At 42.7% G+C, this 22,891-nt stretch overlaps 1 protein-coding gene across 1 annotated transcript in view; it reads right to left on the reverse strand.

The window, feature by feature from the left end:
- The window catches only part of sdc3 (syndecan 3), a 45,721-nt gene extending 23,871 nt beyond the window's left edge, over nucleotides 1-21,850 (reverse strand). The window contains exon 1 of the mRNA XM_042507050.1: nucleotides 21,466-21,850. Coding sequence (XP_042362984.1) covers nucleotides 21,466-21,519 — 54 coding nt within the window. The 5' untranslated portion in view covers nucleotides 21,520-21,850. The remainder of the gene's footprint in view (nucleotides 1-21,465) is intronic.
- Nucleotides 21,851-22,891: the final 1,041 nt, after the last annotated feature.

Here is a 22,891-nt window from a genome sequence, read left to right on the forward strand (position 1 = left end):
TTTTGAAAACAACAAAGATGGCTGCAGCTGATATAGTTTTAAATCTGATGGAAAAAGCTTCACCATGTAGTCTGTGTACATTTGTCTGCCCCAGCACTATGTCATGTTTCATGGCTCTGAGTGGTTGTAGGCTCATCAAGTTGGGTGCAGAGGCAATTTAATCTGCGGCCAGGCAACTGAAGCCGTTTTCTCAAAAGTACCATACTCCAAAGACAAAAACAGTAATTTTACTTTGCTGGTCTACCACTGCCTTGATTGGTTAATGTGTAACATAAAACAGAGAAAAATTCTAAATATAGTTTACACTTTAAAGATTTTTCAATTAGCTAAAATATGGTTTGCTATGGTTTACATAAATTAAGCGCAGCAGAAACATCTGATAAGTCGGACCATCATGTTTAACTCTTTAATCTTTCAAGTTACAACATGACAACAGAAATAAACAAGTTTGCTGATTCACATCTCTCTGCATTTAAAATAAATTGCCAGTTGTCTAACCAGAATGTGATGTTTTAAGCAAAACGTCATGGGAATTCAGTCAATTAAACTGTACTTGCAGGAAACACGGTAACCACAAGTGATGTCAAATTAACCCAATTTTAATTTTTTTTAAAACTGGGATAAATTAGTTCACTGTACCTCACTGGCCAAGTGTGTTCAACCTGTAATGTCTCAGCATCTCTGACAAAACCAGCAGATGACACTGAAACTTGCCACAGACTCAATAGGGGTCACATGACTGTGTAGTGACACATCAGCTGGCCCGAAACCATGTAATGGACTGGAGCTGTGAGACCACTACACACACAAAAACACACACACACACACACACTAATGTCTGATGCAGATCATCTCTTGGCCGAGTATGGAGGGGGCATTTATGGTGGGAGGGGGTGATACAGAGACAGAGAGATGTATATCTGTATGTAGGACCCAGCTGTTACAGTAATCTGACAATCCAACAGGATTAAAGACCACATCTCAAGGCTAGCACACACACACACACACACACACACACACACACACACACACACACACATACACAAGGCCTCTCTGCGTGGAATCCTCCTCCATTATATATGACCTTATGAAACATGCATCTCCGAGTGAGATTGTGTGTGTGTGTGTGTGTGTGTGTGTGTGTGTGTGTGTGTGTCACTGTCCTGCTGCCAGAAATGCCTTGAGATTCTGACACAACTGCCGCTCCCACACTCCACAATACGCCGCCGTGTGTTTGTGTGCTTATGAGGGTGTAGATTTGTCCAGGGTGTTCAGGCAGTGCCAGTGTGTGTGTGTGTGCGTATTGATGTCTGGTTGGAGAAATGTTGCAGCGAGCAGTGAATGCTGCTGGTTGGCTGGTGGGTCAATGACTGTGTTTTTGTGGCTGCTTCTATGAAGTGGCGGAGAGAGAGGAGAGGGAGCGAGGCTGAATGCGGATTTATATGTGTGTGTGCGTGTGTGATTACAGCCTGGCTCAATGGGCCTATTTCTGCAGGGCCAGTGGGAGGGCGTGGCGCCTGTGGCTGGAACTTTTCTGGTGTTTCTAAGGAACTTTTCAAAAGGGGCTCAGAAATGTGGCTGCGTGTGAGAGAGAGCGCCCCGCGGACCATGATGCCTTTGTGTGGCGGAGAGTGAGGGAGAGGGGCACTCAGAGTACACTCAGAAACGGTAATCAATGGTCTCTTCTCAGGCCTAAATCGACACCCTTAACACACACACACACACACACACACACACACATACACGAGAAAATCCACACACAAACAGCAGATGATGAGAATCACATTTCTGCCCGTATACAGTGATGTGAATCACAAGGCAGCGTCATGTAATTAAAGCTTGTTGATCAGTCTAAATGACAGTCATGCGACTTTGCAAACCCCAAGGAAGGAACGGCAAGGAGAGAAAATGGATGCATAAAAGGGGTTTTTAGAGAAGAGAAGGTGCGAATGGAGAATACTTGAGCAGGAAGTGATGATGGCATGGATGGACCCAGAGGCAAGGGGTTGGAGGGGTGGGGGTGGGGGGTGGGGGGGCGGTGGAGAACAAGAGAGAAGTGTTTTTGTCTTTGATGCAGAGGAGAAAAATCCAATCGGCCCTGTGTAATTCAATCTGGAATGGAGAGATGCACCTTTGCAAGTGTGTGTGCAGAGGGCATGATGCATGTTATTATCATGCCATACCTCTATTTCTCTCTCTCTCTCTCTCTCTCACACACACACACACACACACACACACACACACACAGACAGAGAAAGAGAGAGATAGAGAGAGGAGGTAAACAAATTGCTGCTCCAGGGGCATCCTAAGCAGCTGACCCTGCTTCGCTCTCTTGGCTCCTTCCCATTGGTTGACTGACTTTTGCGAACTGGCAGCCAATCTGGGGCCTTGGAGTGGTCTCCAGCCAATGACTGCAGGCCAAGTGACTGTCGGTGCAGCCAGAGAGTCGACTGATTTTTCGTGTATCATAACAGCCCTTGATATCGAACACTAATTACGCAGGTTGTGAGATCTGGTGGGGGAGTGCGCCCTCGATAAGGCGAGAGTGGCATATGGTCTCTGTCTTAATGGGCCACACAGACTGAATGCTTGTGACCTAATCAGATGTTTATCATGAGACACTGATTACTTCTAACGAATCAGTGTCAGAAGACTTTAATAAGCCATGAGCCCATATTAGAAACCAGGAAGGAAATCAGACATTTTCTTTGTCCAGACTTGTTTCAATGAATGGCTCGTGTGTTCTTACAGCAGATGACATTTTACAGTTGTCATCATCTGATATGATTGTAGTTATCTTTTCCTACATGGCAGTGGCCCTAAAGGGGCCACGAGATGTTTAACCCTGTTTAACCCCACTCCCCCAGGGATCCCATGTGTATAAAATACTATATAAAATACTATCCTCTCTTGCGTACCTATGATGCGGGCGCCTGCAAGCAAGTTGTAGTTCATTTTGAATGTTATGTAACCACTGTTCCTGCATGCATGTGTCAAGTACAACTGACCACATGCTCAAATGTTAGACGCACTTTATGAATAGTTCATCATGCTGAGAATATCATGCAGCAGTCAGACAAACATCTGGCTAAGTATCAAGTATTAGGCGACACTGGCCCACACTGCAGCTACCACAGAGCACCCCCAGAAATGTTAGATGTTGACCTGGAACTGGGCCTGCCTTACTGTCATTAATGCTAGTTATTAGCAGTGTCACAAGAGCTGACACCCTAACATCAATGCTGAAATGCTGAAAACATAACGGCAGGATTCTCGCTTTTCTCCAGTACTGTAGGTAGAGCAAGCACCGGGCATGCAGCAAATTCTTTCAGATGTGACAGGGCAGCATAAGTGTTGCAGTCTGCCGTTAAATGCCAAAGAAAGAAGAACGCCTACCACAGAACTACACATGGAAGGTGGCTGTTGAATAGATGTAGGAATTCAAATTTACACTATGCTACATATGCCAGCAGTGTGATGAGGAGCTGAGTGTCCATTCTGCTCTGAGCTCTGCACGTTTGACTTTGCCATTAGTCAAAAATGTTAAAATTTCAGTAGAGCACTGCGTTGGTCACGTATTAATCCGTATCACAGTGGAGGACATACAAGACAAATAGCCCACGACAAAAAACGAACTGTCTCATCTTACATGTACGCATGTTAAACAACAACAACAAAAGAGGAGAAGTATGTTAATATACTGTAGGCTGTATATTAATATATGTTTCCTCGCCCACATAGACTTGCATTCGAGGAAGATTATCTGAGATTAAGAAAATTTAAACTAAATTTCATTTAAATGTTTTTAATAAAAGGAGTGTATGTTTAAGTACAGAGGATTTAATGTTTATATTTCTACCGTGATATTAAATTAGGTATCAAGAACCATGAAATTTCAAAGGTATTGATAGACTTTTATATTCTTTTATTGCATACTTGTAACCTAGATAGCATTAGTAGAAGCCAGACTATTAGCTAGCCCCAGGTGGCCATGGGCCTGGTTTTATCGTTGTTTAATGTTATAAAATACATTTTACCTTTTAAGTCGTTCCAAAAAAAGAAAGAATGTTCTGCTGCCCCTTATCTCTGCTATTTAACAGTAAGCAGTGAGAGACTGAGAAAAAATAATTTTATTAAATGTGCCGCTCAAAGGCTACTGCTGGCAGCCAGGGGCAACTTTTATGGTGGAATGTTTTCTTGTCACTCGATGTTATTAATCAATCAAAACACCTTTAATGTCAATATGGCAACTCTGACCATTCAATATTGTTTCTCTCAATATTGATGACTGGATCTTCAAGCGCTTAAAAAAAATTCATGAATATATAATAATATAATAATTCATTTTCTTACTTGGAGGAAATTACACCTGGATTATTAGTTGTTGGGGCAAAAAAAGGCATCTGTTAATGTTACCTTGAACAATAATGTGTATTTTTTATGACCAAGAAGAGAATAGACGATTAATCAAAAAACAACCATTTGCTTAATAGATTATGAAAAATATTGTCAGTCACAGTCAAAGACATGAGTATAATTTATCTATACAAAGCTTATATGTTTGTTTTCATCGTGATGGCATTGCATTGAAAGTTCTTGCATCTTGCAGGTAAAACACTGGGTAGTATGAGAGAGAAAAGTCACAAAATTAGGTTTATTGTTCCTAATGTTCGTTTTATGCCTTTACTTTTTTCTCGTAAAACATAAATCATTTCTTCAGGCCTATTAAATTGGAATGAAATAATCTGAGCAAGGAAAAAAAATCACTCTTTGGTTGAACTTCTTGCAGCTAATTGATGACTGCTACATTCATGAGTCACATTTTAAAAGGAACAGTTCAACGTTTTCGGGGGAATATGCTTATTCGCTTTGAAGTTTTGTCATTACACCAATTAGGAGTCAAAACCAAAAACCTGTGCTTGACGACCATATCTGGGAACCCCCTTTGCGGCAGCCGTGGGATAAACTGTGGTTCATCACTAACTCCAACATGTAACTCCCCCTAAAAACCACAAATTGTCAGCTTTACAAATGCACGAGGCAGGTAGGTGTATGCAAGCAGATAATGAGGATTAATGGGTAAAATGTGCAAAACAGGAGTTCCCCGTTGCCACTGAGACGGTGTTATCTTCCTTCAGCCTCTGCTAAATCACCTCATCTGAAGAGCAAATATTATACCAAGCTTCCGGTGCGAATGTGTTCATCCATCGCTGATTATTCTTTAGCAGCAAAGCTTCATCCCTCAGTAGGCAACATTACTCACTGACTAATTAATTAAGAGGTGGATTTAAGAAACTAATGGCTGGAGAATGATTGTCTAACACATAGATTAGCTCCGAAGTGCTTGGTATAACAATTGGTGATCATTAATTCCTTGATACTGTGTGCTCGCTTTAATTAAAGTGTGACTGTGGAGCTTGCGAGTGTCAAAGTGGCCAGAGTAAACCAGTGGAAACGTGTAACTGGAGGACAGGGAGATAGATGGGTTATGATACCATCGTGCTCTTACAGCCCTCCTCTCTCCTCTGTCTCGGTGTAATCCTGTCCAGGTTGTTCTCTCCATTCAATCCGTCTCAGCTGCTCTAAGCTCTTTACACTCCTGCCTTAACCACCAGTCTCTCATCGTCTCTCCCTCTCTCTGCTGCTACCAATCCATCTCCTTTTCATTTTCTCTATTTTCCTCCTCGTCAGCTCCTCTACTCTTTTATCATTTCGCTCCACCTAAAGCCAGTCCCTCCCCACTCATCTCACGCTATTTTTCTGATGAGCTACTCATATCCTTTTACCACTTTTACATATTAACAAATTCTATTCTCTGTCTGGTCTATCCTCCTTTCCTCTCCACGCCCGCTGCATTTTGTTCCTCTCTCCAATCTGCTCCTCTTTCTTTTCTGTTCCTGCGCTGCACCTGAGCCACCACCCCTCCTTTAATATCACTTTTGTCTGTGATTGCCTCTGACCTGATTCCCCTTTCATTCTCTTCAAATCTCCTCTCCCTCCATCTCTGCACAATATCTAATCACTTTCAAATCTGTCGCCACACCTTTTCTGCTTTGTTCAATTTTCTTTTTGAGAACATTTCCCAAGAGCTGTTAGGTTTTAAGATGCAATTTATGTTCAGCGGTTACAAAGCCAAATATATCTCTTCACAATTAGGGGTGGATTTTGAACATCAATACTGGGCACTGTAAGAAATGAGAGGACAGAAAGGGGGAACGACATGCAACAACAGCAAAAAAAGAATCAAACTGGGGACGTTGTAATCAGTCTATGTTATGCCTCTTAACCACCAGGCCAACCATGACACCTAAACCTCAAAACTATTTCAGTACCGACAGAAATCCATCTGCAGCGGTGGTACAGAAGGAGAGAAAAAATGTAAATAACTAGTACAAATCCCTTGTAATGTCTGACTGAGCTCATGTGTAAAAGAGCAGGTCATTGTCCGAATAATTCACTGCAAGCGAGTGGGCGTGTTGATGGCATTTGTGTCATGCAGCTGGTGTAAAAACAGACGATTACAAACATCTGAGGGTGCATAAGCAGGGTCACAAAGACGCCAACAAAAATGTCTCACCCTATATTGCTCAATAGGTGCACAATATGACCGGGGATGTGATTTAACCCTCTGAAACCTGAGCATATTGCTTGATTTCTGTCAAAAACATGGGAAGAAGGCGATGAGCAACAACAGAAGAAATGACACAAGAATTAGCAAGGAATTAGTGACAAGTTAAAGAAATTTATCTGAAAATTAGTCAAACAAACAGATACATGCATAAATAAATAAGAAGAAACAAAGGGAAATTACATGGAAAAAGTGCTTAAAATATAATAATTCTGTAACACAAAAAGGTAATGATGATAATTAGATATGTAATTTTTTATATAGTTTTTGCCTTGCTATTTGTTCCCCTGGACATTTCCATTGGCTTTTTAAAATAATTTTCTAAATCAACTTAATTGTTGCAATTTGTGATTTTTTTTTGTGAAGTTGCTCATTGCCTTTTCTCCATGTTGTAAAATAAATCAAAGGTTTAAATTCTTGTGAAATGGGTCTGAAAGGAAAAAAGAGTGATGTTGCTCCAGGTTTTAAAGGGTTAAAGGTGTATTTTGTAAGATCCAGCCACCCAGTCCAACCAAACTGGGGTAAGTATTTTAGCTTTTAAATAACTGTAAGCCATAGATAGATAGATAGATATAGTCTAAAGTATAAATAGAATGCCCTAAATGTGAACTATAACCCAACTAAACCCATCTAAATACAACTGTAACTCACAGCTGGGACAACAGAGCTAATTTTAAAATGTTAGAAAAGGAATTAGTGTCAGAAGAAGTCATGTCTCTCCTCGTTCTGCACCTCCTCCTGCTCCTGCTGTGTCTAATCTTACAGTGTTGTGTGACCTGTCAATCTGTCATGTGTATCTGCCTCAGTCATATCATGTCCTGTCAGACAGACACCCCACTCATCCAACATGGGAAACAATTATCATGTCACACATACAGCTCCATAAACAATACACTCGAGCACACGCACACAAACACACACACACACACACACACACACACACACACACACACACACATGCTCTCAGTGTCAGTCAGCCTCTCAGACCTGGGTCTCTGCTGGCTAAGATTAGGGTTAATCCACAACTGTTGGAATGAAAGATTAAGAATGAATCACCTGCTGCCGCAAACGTGTGCGTGTTTGAGTGAGTGTGTGTGTGCATGCACGTGGAGGTGTTTACAGAAAGGCCCTATGGGGAAACAGCCTGCTGCAACCACCAAGCAATATTACAGGATCCTCCTTACCCACCCAACCACACACACACACAGACATTTCCACTCTGCAACACACACCCACACACACACACACACACACACACACACACACACACACACACACTTACATTCACACACAGCTCATTAGCTTCAATGGCTCGTTCAGACTGCAAACGCCTTTGAAAGAGCCCTTTAAAGCACTGGGGTTCAAAGGTTTACTTGAGCAAGTCCACACTCACACGCACACACAAACACACACACACACTCACACGCACACACAAACACACACACACACTCACACGCACATGCACACAGCGGGTTTCAGTGTCTGTATTTAATTGGATCGATGTTCTTCCCTCATGATTTGCCCATAATTGAAGGGACATGAGTAACATAAGAGACCCCTTTTGTTACTAAGTTCCTGTTTATTAAAACGGGCAGAATAAAAGAGGAGCTCTGCAGTGACGGAGGAGGAGGAGGAGAAAGAGGAGGAGGCTGGTGGGTGGAGGGTGGAGGGTGTAGAGATGGATTGATGGAGAGAGGAAAAACGTTGCAGCAATGAGCTCCTGACCTCGTTCACTCCTCTGTCGGGACGCTGGGCTAAATAATTCAAACACACACATACACAGTCACATGCCTCTCGCACACAGTATTTTTCACTCTCGTTCGCACAAGCGGCCTCCCTGTGCTCCTTTATCGCCTTCTCTGCCTCCGTTCAACATGTAAACACGTAAAAACACACACCTATATAAAATCCCCCCTCTGTGCACCACTCAGGAAGCTCCCTCCTGAATTGAGGCTTGAAGGCCGGATCTATAAATACTCACTTCCTGTGTCCATCCTATAACCAAGTGAGCAACCAGATGACCACGCAAGTGCACAAACACACACACACACACACACACACACACACACACACACACACACACACACACACACAGGTTGCACACATCAGTATGCAAACAAGTAGATCTGCGTCGGAGTGACAGATGAGACCAACTTATTATCAAAAATAAATCTGTAATTAATTCAATTTCTGCCTTGATGATATGCATGCATCAGAAATGGATATCTGTGAATCAAAACTGACACAATCTCTTTGTTATCAGAGGAAAAGATGACATGACGGTCGCGTTTGAAAATAGAAACTGCAAAGCTGACAGATCAAAGATGAGACAAAATGAAGAGATGACAAATTGGATGACAAAACATTTATATATTCAATCATGTGCATGCATGCATCTGGGAAAATCGAACTGTGATTGTACTTTTCTACTCAACCTCTTTCACTTCTGCCAACGCCCCCTGAGTCATGAAAGCTGTTAGGTGAAGCAAAGTACAAATGTATCACCGAGCCATTCCAATTTTCACCCATATAAAATCTTTTCTGTTTAAATTTGGCTTGACATTGTTCCCATTTTACCTGATCTTTACCTTCTTCCTGCAGGGCCGATCCCCCAGGACGACGCACTCTCTATCTTCCACTGTGTCTTCATTTACAAGCACTCTCAACCACCATTAAGTGCAAACAAACTTTGCAGGCTTTGAGTGGCCATAGTGGCCATTTTCAAAGGCGGGCTCCCAGGGGGACAGTGATAGCATTTCCAGCCACACGCAGTCAAAAACGTCTCCGCCGATGACTTGCAGCCAACGAGAAAAGTTCCTTGATCCGAGCTTTGAAAGCAAAAAAGATTTGGTCTAATTAGTGGCTGATTGAAGCGAAAGCAACAACCTCGTTCCAAGATTTTATCACTTGTTTTTTAGCATATCATAGAAAAAAAATGCACAGTTGATCACACAAGATATAATTTTATGGCCAAATCCATGTCTGTTTGATGTCCATGGATGATTGTTTATGTCTATAAAATGTAAAAAAAAAAAAAAAATCATCGCAAGTTCCCAGAGCCCAAACTGATGATTTACAAAGATATAAATCATCAAAGGGCAGTAAATCATCAAAGATGAGACGCTGGAAGCAGAAAGTGTTCGCCTCTTTGTTTGCCAATTCATGGATTATTGGTAGAGTGATAAGATCCGAGAAAGATGGGAAATGACACGCAGAAAAAAGGTCCCCATCAGAAAATTGAACAGGAGACACTGAAACTGTGATGGTTGACACCTTAAGGGCCCTGAGACACTAAGCTGACGGTTGGCCGCTGGTCAATGTCGGACCGTCAGTGAGCATCTGCTGCCCTACTATACAATACGATGTATCCTGCGCGGCCCTTGCCAGCCTTAAAAGACTTCCACCTGACAACATCCAGTGCTTCAATACTTTGTCAAAGGCTACACAATAAAAGACTTTAATTAGTTGACTGTCAAGATTTTTGGTAAATACAATTCTTTGACAAATCTAGGGCTGCTATTAATGATTTTCTCTATAATCAATTGTCTTTCTCTATCAACCATTTGGTTCATTAAGTGTCAGAAATTTGAAAAAATAAATAAATAAAAATGCCTGAAGTGATGTTTCAGTCACTTCAGTTTGATATCACAAAACACAACAAAAACCAGTAAATATTCACGTTTTAGAAGCAGGGACCGGAGGAACGGAAGTATGGCACGTCTCTTAAAAAATTACTTCAAAGATTAATTTTCTGTCTATTGACTAATTAACTGACTAATCAGTGTAGCTCCATCTCCCTAACAACTGGGAAAACTCCATCTGCTGATGAAGACTGTTTGATTCGACTCATCAATACTCCAGAAGAAGCTGAAGAAGAAGTGGACCTTTGTCAAACCACTATATCCAAGATTTTAATGATCTGTTGATCTACTTATCAATAAAGCAACTGTTCCGCCGTCAAACTAAGTTTTCAGATTCAAATCGAGGCTGAAACAAAGTCCAAGTGACAAACCTTTTTAAATGTAAAGTTGCTCATAAAATTACTATCAACAAACACACGGGCCACAGATGGAGAGGGAGATGGAGGGAGTTGCGTGCCGGAGGTCAGATGGAGGCCAGCCTCACAGCAACGACACTCAGGGTCTGATCGGGAGTGTAAATGCCGCCCTTATCACGGCCTCAGCCCGCTCTTATCAGCCGTCTGATGGCAAACACACATTCCTGCAATCCCATTGGACCGCACTGGGTTTCAGCTATGCGTGACCCCGCCCATCCGGCCCTTCGTTAACCTAATAAACCCGTCCTTACGGAAGCTAGTGAAGAAAGAGAGTGTAGTACTTCAGAGATACACATGAATAAAGTCAGTAAAAAAAGTTAACACCATCTCAGCAGCGTTAACCCTTTGAGAGCTGGATCAACATCGTTTTTTCTAGTGGAGCGTTCTGATGCCTTTCACAAGCATTTAAAGCTTTGAAACATAGAGCAAATTGGATTGAAGTAATCAAGAAATGTCCCTCAAATGTAAAAAAAAAAATTAGTTAAAGGTGACAATAAAATTACCTAAATAGCTAAAAAGAGAGAATCATTAGAAAATGTTCAAATAACAAAGGAAAATACCAAGAAAACTCTATTTATGACTATTATAATTCTCAGAAATTATTATTTATTGATTTACTTATTTATTAGTACCAAAATTTGTTCGTTCACTTTTTTTGGATAATTTAAGGGAATCTTCTTGTAACTTTTTACTGATTTCTTGTTAATTTTGGGGTCATTTTTTAAGTTGCTCTTTGTCTGCTTTCTGGTTTTTTGAAGCAAATCCAGCAAATTTGCTTAGATTTCAAAGAGTTAATATGCTGATGGACAACATCTGTGCTTCACACACACACACACACACACACAGAGGTTTGTAGTGGGAAGGAGGCGCCCTGTTTTTGAGGTTTTCATTTATAGCAAAAGCACAGAAATCCCAGAATGCTTTGTGGTTTTGGGAGCTGGTGCTGCGTTTATGCTCTCTAATTTAGAGTCTTGTAATAGCACAAACACACACACACACACACACACACTGCTGTAAAAGCGAAACACAGCTCTTCTCTCCACTTCTATATTTTTTTATTTATTGTAGTGAAACAAACGGACAAAAGAGGAGGAGGAGGAGAAGAGAGGCAGAGGGAGTTGTATCAAGAGACAGAGAGAAAGAGGAAGAAAAAAGCGCAGTCAGAAAATAGAGAATGGGATATAAAAAGCTGTGAATGAGAGAGGCAACAGAGGTGACAAGGAAGAAAAAAAACCCGAGACGAAACAGAATGAAAGAGAGAAAGGAGAGGGAGGGAAAGGGAGGGGACGGGGAGGAGAGGAGGACGATAAAGCTGTGACAGCGGCAGCCATGCTGGTTGTCATGGCAACGGCCGCTGAGAGAGCAGGTAGAGCACGGTCTCCTGGGAATGAGCAGCCTCCCTCCTCCCACCCCCACTCTCCCTCTCACTCGACATCCCTCCATCCGGGCTCCGTCCCTCCATCTCCATCCAGCCCCATCATCCCCTCCCTCCTCCCTCCTCTCTCCTCTCCTCGTCGCCATATCCCAGTGTCCCCCATCTTCGCCTCCTCTCGCCTCCCACTCTTTCTTCCCACTCCTGGTCCCGTCCTTCCCTCTGCTTCTGGGCTCTGCCCATCTTTTGTCATCCTCTATCGACCACTCAGCGCTCGATCTGTTTCCCTTTTTTCCTCCTGCTATCTGGCATCCCCATCTCGCCATTACCTGAACTCTTTTTCCATCCTTACCTCTCTCCATTTTATTTCCTCCACTCCTTCTCATTATCCTGTGGTCTACACACCTCCCTTTTTTCCATCCCTTTCCCTCCTTCCTCCTCTCTCTCTATATTCATCTAACCCCCCTCTCCAGAGAATATGTATGTGAGTATGTCTGCGCAGTGCTGCCCAATTACTGCAAGGGAGACTGTGTGTGTGTGTGTGTGTGTGTGTGTGTGTGTGTGTGTGAGTGTGTGTTTAGTATCTACACAAGCTGTGTTTCTAGCCTGTTTTGACCTACCTAAAACACCTCCAGCGTTCTCCGTCTCCCTCTGACTCACAGAATCAACAAAACTGCCGCACACCACCGCGAATCCTCCCAAGCACTGCGAGTGTGTGAGATAATCAGGACTTTAATGTGCATCGGAGCATATATGTGAGCAAGCATGTCCGCACTTGTGTGTGCTTCTGGTTGCGATGAGAGGAGCCAAAGTTTCCAGCTGGACGATTTCAGGCTATAACTGCATTCTTTGTAATTCGTGGGATGACTTGAACACATTCCACAGGGAGAGTTTTAGTGTTGCACAATGTTTTGGAGCCAAATGATTGAATAAAACAGGTACTTTCCGAACTGTGACTGGCACTGTGAACGGAGATTCACACTGACTCTAAAGTGCAGCAATATGGCACCTCAGCTGGGTATCGGTAAGTAAAGATGTTGTTATAGAGCACCCAGGAGCGATTACTGATTACTGATCACTGATTACTGATTACTCGAGGCCCCAATGGGAGGGTGGCCCTAAAAAAGCCTGGAGAGAAAGGTTTGGGTTATCTGTAGGATTCCCATATATTATAGACAAAACTTTACAACTTTTCCATGACTTTTTAAGGAACTAAAATAAATCTATTCTTTTGTCCTACTTGAACCGCTCATTCTGCTGGGTGTAAAAGTTTGCATTCACTCGCAGCAGCTGCTCCTCTCATACATCGATGTGATCAACTATCCACCCCGCAAGTCATAAACTGCTGCTGAAGAACAAAAAAGGAATGAAAAGCTTTGCCTGCGCTCCATTCATGGACTCGCAAGAGAGGACAATGATACGTAAGGACGCACGCATTTGATATAGTTCTTTTTTTTTTTAAAAAACTAACAAAAGTTTGCTGTCATCCTCATCATCTCTCCTGCCCCCGTGATCAGCTACTACAACACATACACAAAACGATTTAGTCCGCCCCTGCACTGAGTTTTGTCTCTTAACGCAGCTAGAGTTGACTGAGTGACTGCTTATACTGCTGGAGCACAACTTACACTGTCACGTCTTACCCATGAAAAGGTAAACCTGGGTTCCAAAAAAGGAAAGAAAGAAAGAAAGAAAGAAAGAATAGGGAACAAGAAAACTGACTTTGTAAAAAAAAAATCAAAAGTTGCATGAGACAGACACAGGGCGGACACACACAGAGACCAATATTGGATAGACCAGAAAATTTGGTGCCTTCCCCTGCCAGCAACCTTAACTAGTTATATGTGAAAGTACCAACACTGCAATGTAAAAATTCTCCTTAAAAGTAAAACACCTGCACTTAAAATCCTGTTAACTATTGTCAGCCAAATGGACTTTAAGGATCGAGGTGGAGCTAGTTTGAACTATTTGGAGGTTTGGCCCCAGACAAACAGTCACCAGTTAAAGCTGAGGGTTGTGAGATGATTAATGGGAGAGGAAAGACGGAAAAAGTAAAGTTCTGGTACACATATTTGTATAAAGTTTCAAGACTACTCTGTAATCTTTGCTTTTTACTTTGAGTTTTACTTCCTTCGGCCTTAAACTATTCAACAGTGGCAAAGCAAGCTGGTGGCTTCTGGGGCCCTGAATGTGTTTTAAAGGCACCTATTTTTTTTTAATTTTTAAAATACCTTCAACTATGTCATTTCCCCTCAGTTTCCCTGACTGGACAGGCAAATCAGTGGAGCAAAAGCTCAGTTACTTTTCTATGTGTAATTCTATTTATGCCAAATTCCTACTCTACCTATGTTACGCAACTTAAAAATAGTAAAATTAGACACTTGTTGCCTTTTTTAGAGTGATTAGGCATCCTCAGCATTTGTTCTGTTTTGGTTTCAGAATCACAAAGACAGCTGGAGATCAGTTAGATACCAAACAGGATGTAGGCTCTGTGGGATGATTTTTTTCTTTGGCAACTATCACAGTTTGTACAGGTTTTTAGGCATTCTATTATCTCAAATGGCTTAAATAAATATTGAATATATAGAAATCTCTCTGGGGGAGCATGCCCTCAGACCCCCTCAGTTTGGGCTGAGCCCCGAATATTTCAACATGTGACTTTGCCCCTGCTGTCAGTGATAAGTAAATCCTTCCAAACTTTTCTGGGGGCGAAGAGAGCAAATGCTTAGTGTATCTTTTTTGTTAAACTGAGTTCAATGTCCAGTGGACTTAGAGTTTGTACTCATGGATTAGCGCCTGACAGTTAATGACAAAAATATTCTATTGAATTTTAAACTCCACTGGCAGCCAGTGGCGCGAAGCCAACACTGGAGTAATGAGCTTCCTGCGCTTTGTCGTCAGCAGAAGACATGCTTCAGCTTTTTGAAGCAAACAAGCTGCAGTACCAAGACTCAGGCAGCAATATAATAAATCACAATAATGCAGTCTACAAAAGCATGGATTAATTCCTCAGCACGTTCAAAAGATAAAATATGTCTGACCTTAGAAAAATTGTGACACCTAAACGTGACACAGTATGCAGTTTGTTACTGATGTTAAGAGACCCAAGGGACCGCCGGGGATGACGGCTGAAGTTACTGCTTTTAAAGGGCTGTGGCGCTGCCCCTTTTTTAAAGCTAGCAAAGATAATGGTATGATGTAAAACTAGACAACCTAAAGCATCCAGTGGTACCAACCATGTCATGTTAGCCTGTTGGAGGGGGGCATAAATATTGCTCCAAAGTTAGGCTTAATTTTGGCAAGAGGAAAATCTGGCATGTCTATTTTCATAGGGGTCCCTTGACCTTTCGGCTCAAGATATCTGAAAATAAGTCCTACAGGCACCCACTAGTCTCCCCTTTAGTTAAGTCTGCTTTATGCTACTCCTGTGCAGTTTTTGGCAAAAAAACATGCAGTGTTTTGCATGAGGAATAAATCTTTTCTTTTTGCCTATTCTAAAAATGGTGTATTCAATTTTTTCTGCATACTAGGGTCCCTGAACTGTCTTGGATTTGCATAAATTGCAGAGACTGAGACTCTTGTGGACTCAAAGTGACAAATTTTATTCATGTGTGATGATTTTAGCCCCCCACTGTAGCTATTCCATTGTCGTGAGGCCATTTTTGTATAAAAAATGTCTTATTGTGACCTCTGGGACTATCACAGCCTCATAAACTTTACAGCCACAAACATGACACCTTGGGCATTCAAAGGGTGTTTGGCTTTTATAGCTGTACTGACAATAAGGGGGTTTCGCAGCGGTTTAGAACAGAAGTGCTCACCATTAGAGCTGCAATTTGGAGATCTACAGAAATTTAATTGGAAACTATTTTACTTAGTGAATAATCATCTTAGTAATACTTATATGTAAAAAAGCTAAACATTTGCTCGTTTCATGCTTCTTAATCCTCTTTAATGTTTTTGTCATACATGACAATTAATAGCTGTGGATTTCTGGATTGTTAGTTGGATAAAAGAAGCCATTTGGAGACATCAAATGGGTTCTGGGAAATTAGATAGGGCCAAGTCTTAGTTTTGATTAAACATTTTCTAAAGGCATTTAATCAAAGCTTCGTGTTGGGCTTTGTTATATTCCAAATTCTAAATACTGACAAAAAGGTTTTCGTCTTTATTGTAAATGCATATCGGTTCCAAATATTGGTTATGGGTCTCATTAAGTATTAATAATTGAAATTACTCTTCAGGTTCCCTGCTTTCGGATGATGTATACCACATCTATGTGGCATATTGTTGACCTGCTACCTCCCCATTAACAGCCCTGTACCCCTTTAAAAAAAAGACTAAAATATGTCTATGGTGGGTATCTTAGGGTCCCAGAGATTGCGGTTAGGTCTTTTGTGCTCCCTCGGGGCCAATAATGACGTCTTTTGATTTATCCTCACTCAAATTGATCGTTTTCTACACGGCACCGAGCTTTTAGTTAGTGCAAATTCTGCGCTCCCATTGTTCTTTCAGCTCAGAGGGAGGACACACAGAAGTGCAGGTATTGTGACGGCAGGTTCCTCCGTCCCCACACGCTGTTATCAGTCTAATAGTAAATGGGAAATTCCATTCCTCCCTCTGAGCTGAATCAGACTGTAAAACTTTCTCCACGAGAAAGAAAAACTAATTTCAGTCAAATGCAGCACATCTGCCACGCCGGTCCTTCCCGTGTGATAAGAAATTGCTTTCAGATATGGGTAAGCAGCATGTGTACAAGTCCAACACACACACAAAAAAGGAAAAAAAAAGGGGGGGTGTCGTTGGGTAGAGGACGAGGGGGGTTCTCACTGAAGGCTATCATTATTCTCTTTCTCTATGCTCACCTCCAGACGTCGGGCCTCTGAATGCAGCTCCGGATATGAACCTAGATCCTTTTCATTTCCTCTATCGACTGCAAGGTGACCCTCATACCCTCACCCATCCTTTCACACACACACCTGAAATATCTCCTCCACACCAGGAGTAGTTTACCTGCCAGCTTGTTTGTGAGGGGGACTTTGTCCTCCAGCAGAGTGAGAAGGACCCACTTCCTGTGTCAAATTGCCTCTCACATTCCACACTCTCCCTCAATCCGCCTCGTTCGGGCTATTTTTTCCTCTTTCTTGCTCCTTCTCTCTTTCTTCATCTCTCTATGGGGGGCTTTGTCAGCTATCGGTGGCACAAAACACTGATTCATTCCACGAGTTAAACATGATCCTCAAGAACATGGCGCTTTTCCGCCGCACGCACACACACTTTCACACGCACACTTTTTCAAGGAGTGAAGGCTGGCGAGAACAAGTTTTTGGCAGTGAAGATTCACTATTTTTGAGCCCACACACAGACAGATGGACAGTCAGCACTCTCATGAAGGCAGATGGATGCTCACACGCACACATACACACACACACACACTAGCTATCCGTGGGACACAACAGATGTCTGTGGGAAAATCGGTCTCCCATGTAAAATATAGTCGCCCGGATATGATGTCACAACTCCGATAACAGGAAATACCCACTGAGACACGACACCGGGGATCACTCATCAGAGGAAACACACACACAAACACACAAGAGTCGGCTGGTTTCGAGCCAGGACGCATCTAAAGAAAGATCCTGTCAGCAACTGTCACCAGGGGTCGTGTGTGTGAGTGCTCAAGGTCTGGGTTGCGCGAGGTGAGTCTTGCAATTATTAGACTGTTGAAGTGTGTGTTACTGATTCAAGCGCCACCTGCATCCATCTGTGCTCTCCTAACATGGTGTATATTTAAGGGTGTGTGTGCATGTGTATATATGTGTCACACCTGTCTCCATCTGTACACTTAAAGACAGATTAGGTCAGCCGGAGGCCAAGGATCTTTGGCAAAGATTGCAACCGACTGACCCAGTAATAATCTGTGTGTGTGTGTGTGTGTGTTGTGTGTGTGCGCGTGTGTGTGTGTGTGTGTGTGTGTGTGTGTGCGCGTGTGTAAGTAGTGTTGAAAAGCTCTGCCAAAACCAGTGGAGCATCACAGCAGAAGCGGCACAAAGGAACTCCGAGATGTTGACAATACAAATATTGTGTCCGAGCGGTGAATTAGGTGAGGCAAGGCAATCAACTGCCCCACGGCCACAGAGCTCGAGGGGACCTATACAGCCGCAGGACTACTGCATGGAAATCGATTTTGGTCGATAAAAAGATTTTAGATTTTCGTCGGGTATTTGTGATACAATAGACTATCAACTAAGTTGGGTTCTACATTTTTAGGGGATTCTGTGGCCATGAATTGTTTTAAAATCTAGTTCACAGTGTTACTATTGTGCTCACTTGTTCAGGGTTTCTACAGCTTATGAAAAGTGAGATTCATGACTTTTTAAGACCTTATTTAATGCCACTTGGAATGAAATTTAAGACACATTTTTAAGATTTTTTTTGGTCAAGTTAAAAAGTTACAACATCTACAAAGGCTTTCTTGAGCTGAACACCAAAAGCTTGTAAATGTGTCATTTAACTGGATTGTGGTCAATGTATGAGTGCTGTTGTTTCCTCTGCTTAGTGGTAATGTGATAGGCATTTTGTGAATTATTTGAGGAACAGATATTTCCAATTGTTATAAGATCTTACAATGCATGTCATAATAAAAACTATTCATGACATTCTTCTGCTCATGTCTTAGCATTTTTAAGACTTTTATTTTGAAAGATTGATTTAAGACATTTTAATAGCAATTAAGGCCTTATTTTTAGATTGATGAATTAGATGCTTTTGATGACTTTTTAAGGATCCACAGGAGCCGTGCTTTCTACATAGGTCTATAAAGTTGTATTATGGGGTTTTTCAGTAAAGGGAGACAGACATAACCTAAATTATCATTCAGCAAAGGAGCAGTGGTTGCAATGGACCTTATGGCAACTTTGAGGCAGGGGCAGATTATCAGATAATGGGCCCCAGGGCACAGATATTCCACTGCAAGCAGATCATGGGTTAATGCAGTCAAAGGTAATTAAGGAACCTTTAAGGGGTGAAGAAGAAGGTGGGTTTTTTTTTTTTTATTATTATTTTTTGATTACCAGCATTTGTTTGTAATTTGACTTTCAACAATAAGTATATTTAATATCATAAAAGTGCTTTTGACACTTAAGTTCAGTAAACATAAGATTGTTTGCCCCTTGTTGGTAGTTATTTTGTGTCTTTTGCCTGTATCTCCTTGTGGTCATTTTGAATCTCTTCCTGGTCAATACATGTATACATATTAATTTGATTGACAGTTTACATGTAAGGGTCAAGGGCCCCTCCTTCCACCTTGAGCCCCCCCTCTGGGCCTGTGCCTGCTTGGCCTGTTCAGTAATCCCTCCATGTTAAATCCACATTGCACCATGGGCGTATTTTGTTTCAACCTTGTGGAGAACACATAAAACTAGGGTTTGGAGGTCCCCTGCCAGAACTTTTTGAGCATCAAACGCTTTATTTCCTGTATTCTGATGAAATTTAGGCACCAATGTGCATCCATTTATGGCATAAATATGTAAATATCTCTGCTACTTTCACACTATTATTGACAGGGACATGCACATGCTCTAATATTGGGAGGGACGTGCCCCCCCCCCCCCTTTAAATATACACTTGAATGCACTGTGTAGAGGGTAGTAGCTGGGGATCAAAAGGGACCCAACTTCACATTCTGGCCCCAAAGCTTCTGAAAGCTTTATCCAGCCATGAATAAAGGTATAAATGAAGCAAATAAAACAACAAGCAGTATCATAAAGAGTACTATAAACCCAGAACTGAACACCACAGACCGGAGGGAATATTCTAAAGCAGTGATACTCAATTTATGGCCCGCAGGCCAAATCTGTCCTCCTGCTGGGTGCCCCAACCATTTTTGACTTCATAACAAAAAACACAGTGATTCACATTTGGAATTGTTTATAAACTTCTAGTATACATAAAGTGGCAGAGCGCATAAAACGGCATCAGCATCATCTGACGTCTAAAATCTTAGAAATGTCCTAAATTTCCAGATACATCCTAAAATCCTTGAAATGTGTTAAAGTGCTAAAATCAAAGAAAACTGGCTAAATTCATAAATATGTCCTAAAATCCTAAATTTGTGCTAAATCCAAGAAAATCCGAAAATCCTAGAAACATGATGGGGCCCCTGGACTCCTGTCATTTTACAAAAAAGTGGCTCCTAAGAACAGCAAGTTGAGTAGGCTATCCCTGTCATAGGGATGTTGTAAATTTAGGCAGATTTTAAAAGCAGATCTGCATTTCGGTGCTCGCTCCCTTTTCTCTCAATGATTCAATGAGCTTCTCCTCTTCCTCCACCTCCGTCCTCCTCATAGGATAAATCGGGATTATTCGGTAACGGAAGGTGGTGTGTGGGCGTGCTATGGGGGGCGCGTGAAGCTCGGCGTGGATGGTTCCGGAGAGGAGGTGTGTGAGGAGAGAGGGGGGGGGGGGGGGGGGGGGGGCTCGCGCATTCCTAATCAGCTTCCCCCTCTCGCGATTCCCGATGACATCATTCCATCTAACAAGCCTCCGTTCGTTCGCGCACCGCATCGCCGTTAACGTTCCCGTTACCCCACCCACTTTTCGCCACAAACACGCACACACTACCGCACGCACACACACACACGCCTCCGGTTATAACGGGAGGATGCCCCCGGTTGGATTCTGGCGTTAGGACGTTAACTGGCTGTTAAGGGAGCGTGCACCTTACAGGTTGGATACCGGACATCCAATCTCATCTCTCTCTCTCTCTCTCACACACACACACACACACACACACACACACACACACACACGTCCTATAGCGCGCCTACCCGGTAATAAAGTCATTAAAGCCGCAGTATGACTGGAGCCCCCCAAATTAACGGCGGATGTGTGCTGGTGACACAGACACCACATACCGCACAAAGACCCGTAATCAAGCTCAATTAGAGATTACCCGCTAATTACCGACACACACATGCAGGCACACACACCTCCTGACTCGAGGGGACACAGGCCACAATAAACCCCGACACTGAGACACAAAGGCTGGTGTGTATGTGTGTGTGTGTGTGTGTGTGTGTGTGTGTGTGTGTGTGTGTGTGTGTGTGTGTGTGTGTGTGTGTGTGTGTGAGAGAGAGAGAGAGAGAGAGAGAGAGAGAGAGAGAGAGAGAGAGAGAATCGGGGGGTGGGGTGCACGGGAGTCGCCAGCCCCCCTCGCGGGAGTCACGGACGGCCAATAAGGGCTGATAAGTAGGTCGAGTGCAGGATTTCCTACCGATCACCAGCCGTCACTGTCTCATTGATGATAGCGCACGCACACTCATGCACGCACGCACACACACAAAATGCCCTGGCTCCTGTGTGCACAAGAGCTACCCGGTTAACAAAGGATATGAAGCTCGTGCTTACCGTGGCGGTGTGAGCGAGCAGCGCCGCGAGCGCCAGTAGCCAGGGCAGCTTCATAGTCGGGGTGCGCGGGCACAGCCTCCCGGGGCCGCCGCTGCCTTCACGGGGTTCACGGGGGAGGTGGGGGAGACAAAAGCTGCTGCTGCTGCCGCTGCTGTCGGTGTCTCGGTAGTCTGTCCAACTTCAGAGCGCGCAGCCCGTCCGCGCGACCATCCGTCCTTCTTTTAATCCAAGGTTTCACGCACGGCTGCTGGTCCAGGTAACAGGGAGATTTCCGCGAGGCCTCTTCTCCCTCTTCTCCGTCTGTTTCTCCGAGTTTTGGTGCTCGAGACCTGATAGATTTACTACCGGGAGACGCCAGACCTCGTCTCTCTCTCTCTCTCTCTCTCTCTCTGAACACACACACAGCCTCTCTCTACCCTCCTCTCTCTGTCTGAACACACACTCAGGCTCTCTCTCTCTCCTCCCCCTCTCCGTTGAGGGCAGGATGTTCCGTATGGCGACGCTGCTTGGCCTGGGAGTCTGGCAGAAGGAGGGGTGTGTGTGTGTGTGTGTGTGTGTGTGTGAGAGAGAGAGGTAGGCTATACATGTGTGTGTATGTTAAACGACGCTGAAGTTGGCTTCAGATTCAAAGCTTTACTTAGCAGCCTGGGTTTTGATCTGGACCTGGTTCAACGTGGTCCCCATGTGGAAAAACAGTCAAAAGTCCTTTTTTTTTTTTTTTTTTTAACATTTCACAAATACAATAAAGGTTTCATAAATCTGAAACTGTAGCTTATTTTAGATGCACTCTATTTTGAGCTTTATTTTTTATTAATGTTATCTCAATGGGTTTTTTTTTTGCTATCTTATGGTAGGCATTCTATCTTTATCTTACTTTAACTAGTATTATCAAGAGGGTTTTATCCATATGAATAAGCATTGTATGTATTCTGATTTTATCTTATTTCTACATGCAGGTTTTATTATGTCTTTGTGTCTTTTCATGTGAAGCACTTGGTGCGTGTTATTTCTTTGTTGTGAAGCACACTGGGCTGCATTTGTTGTATAAATGGTGATATACAAATAAACCTTTTCAATATTATTATTATTTATTATTACTATTATAATCAAAATATCTTTAGCCTCTCTGGAATAATCTAGTCCAGTGGTTCCCAACTGGTCCAGCCACAGGGTCCAAATTTCTCCTTAGCCATTAGTTCAGGGTCCACACATTAGATAAAATGTAAAACAAAATGTAAACAACATGCTGGCTTAGAACACAAAGAAATAAAATGTAGTTGACACATTTATGAGTCACTTGTGGTCCACTCAGAATGGACCCACTACCCACCTTTGACCCACCAGTCAGGAACCACTGATTGAGTCCACATCTAACAAGTCTAGATTTGAAAGGGACCTGTTCCAATGAGGTCTTCATATGAAACAA

The sequence above is a fragment of the Plectropomus leopardus genome, chromosome 18 (genome assembly GCF_008729295.1).
Source record: "Plectropomus leopardus isolate mb chromosome 18, YSFRI_Pleo_2.0, whole genome shotgun sequence".
In the NCBI taxonomy this organism is placed as follows: Eukaryota; Metazoa; Chordata; class Actinopteri; order Perciformes; family Serranidae; genus Plectropomus; species Plectropomus leopardus.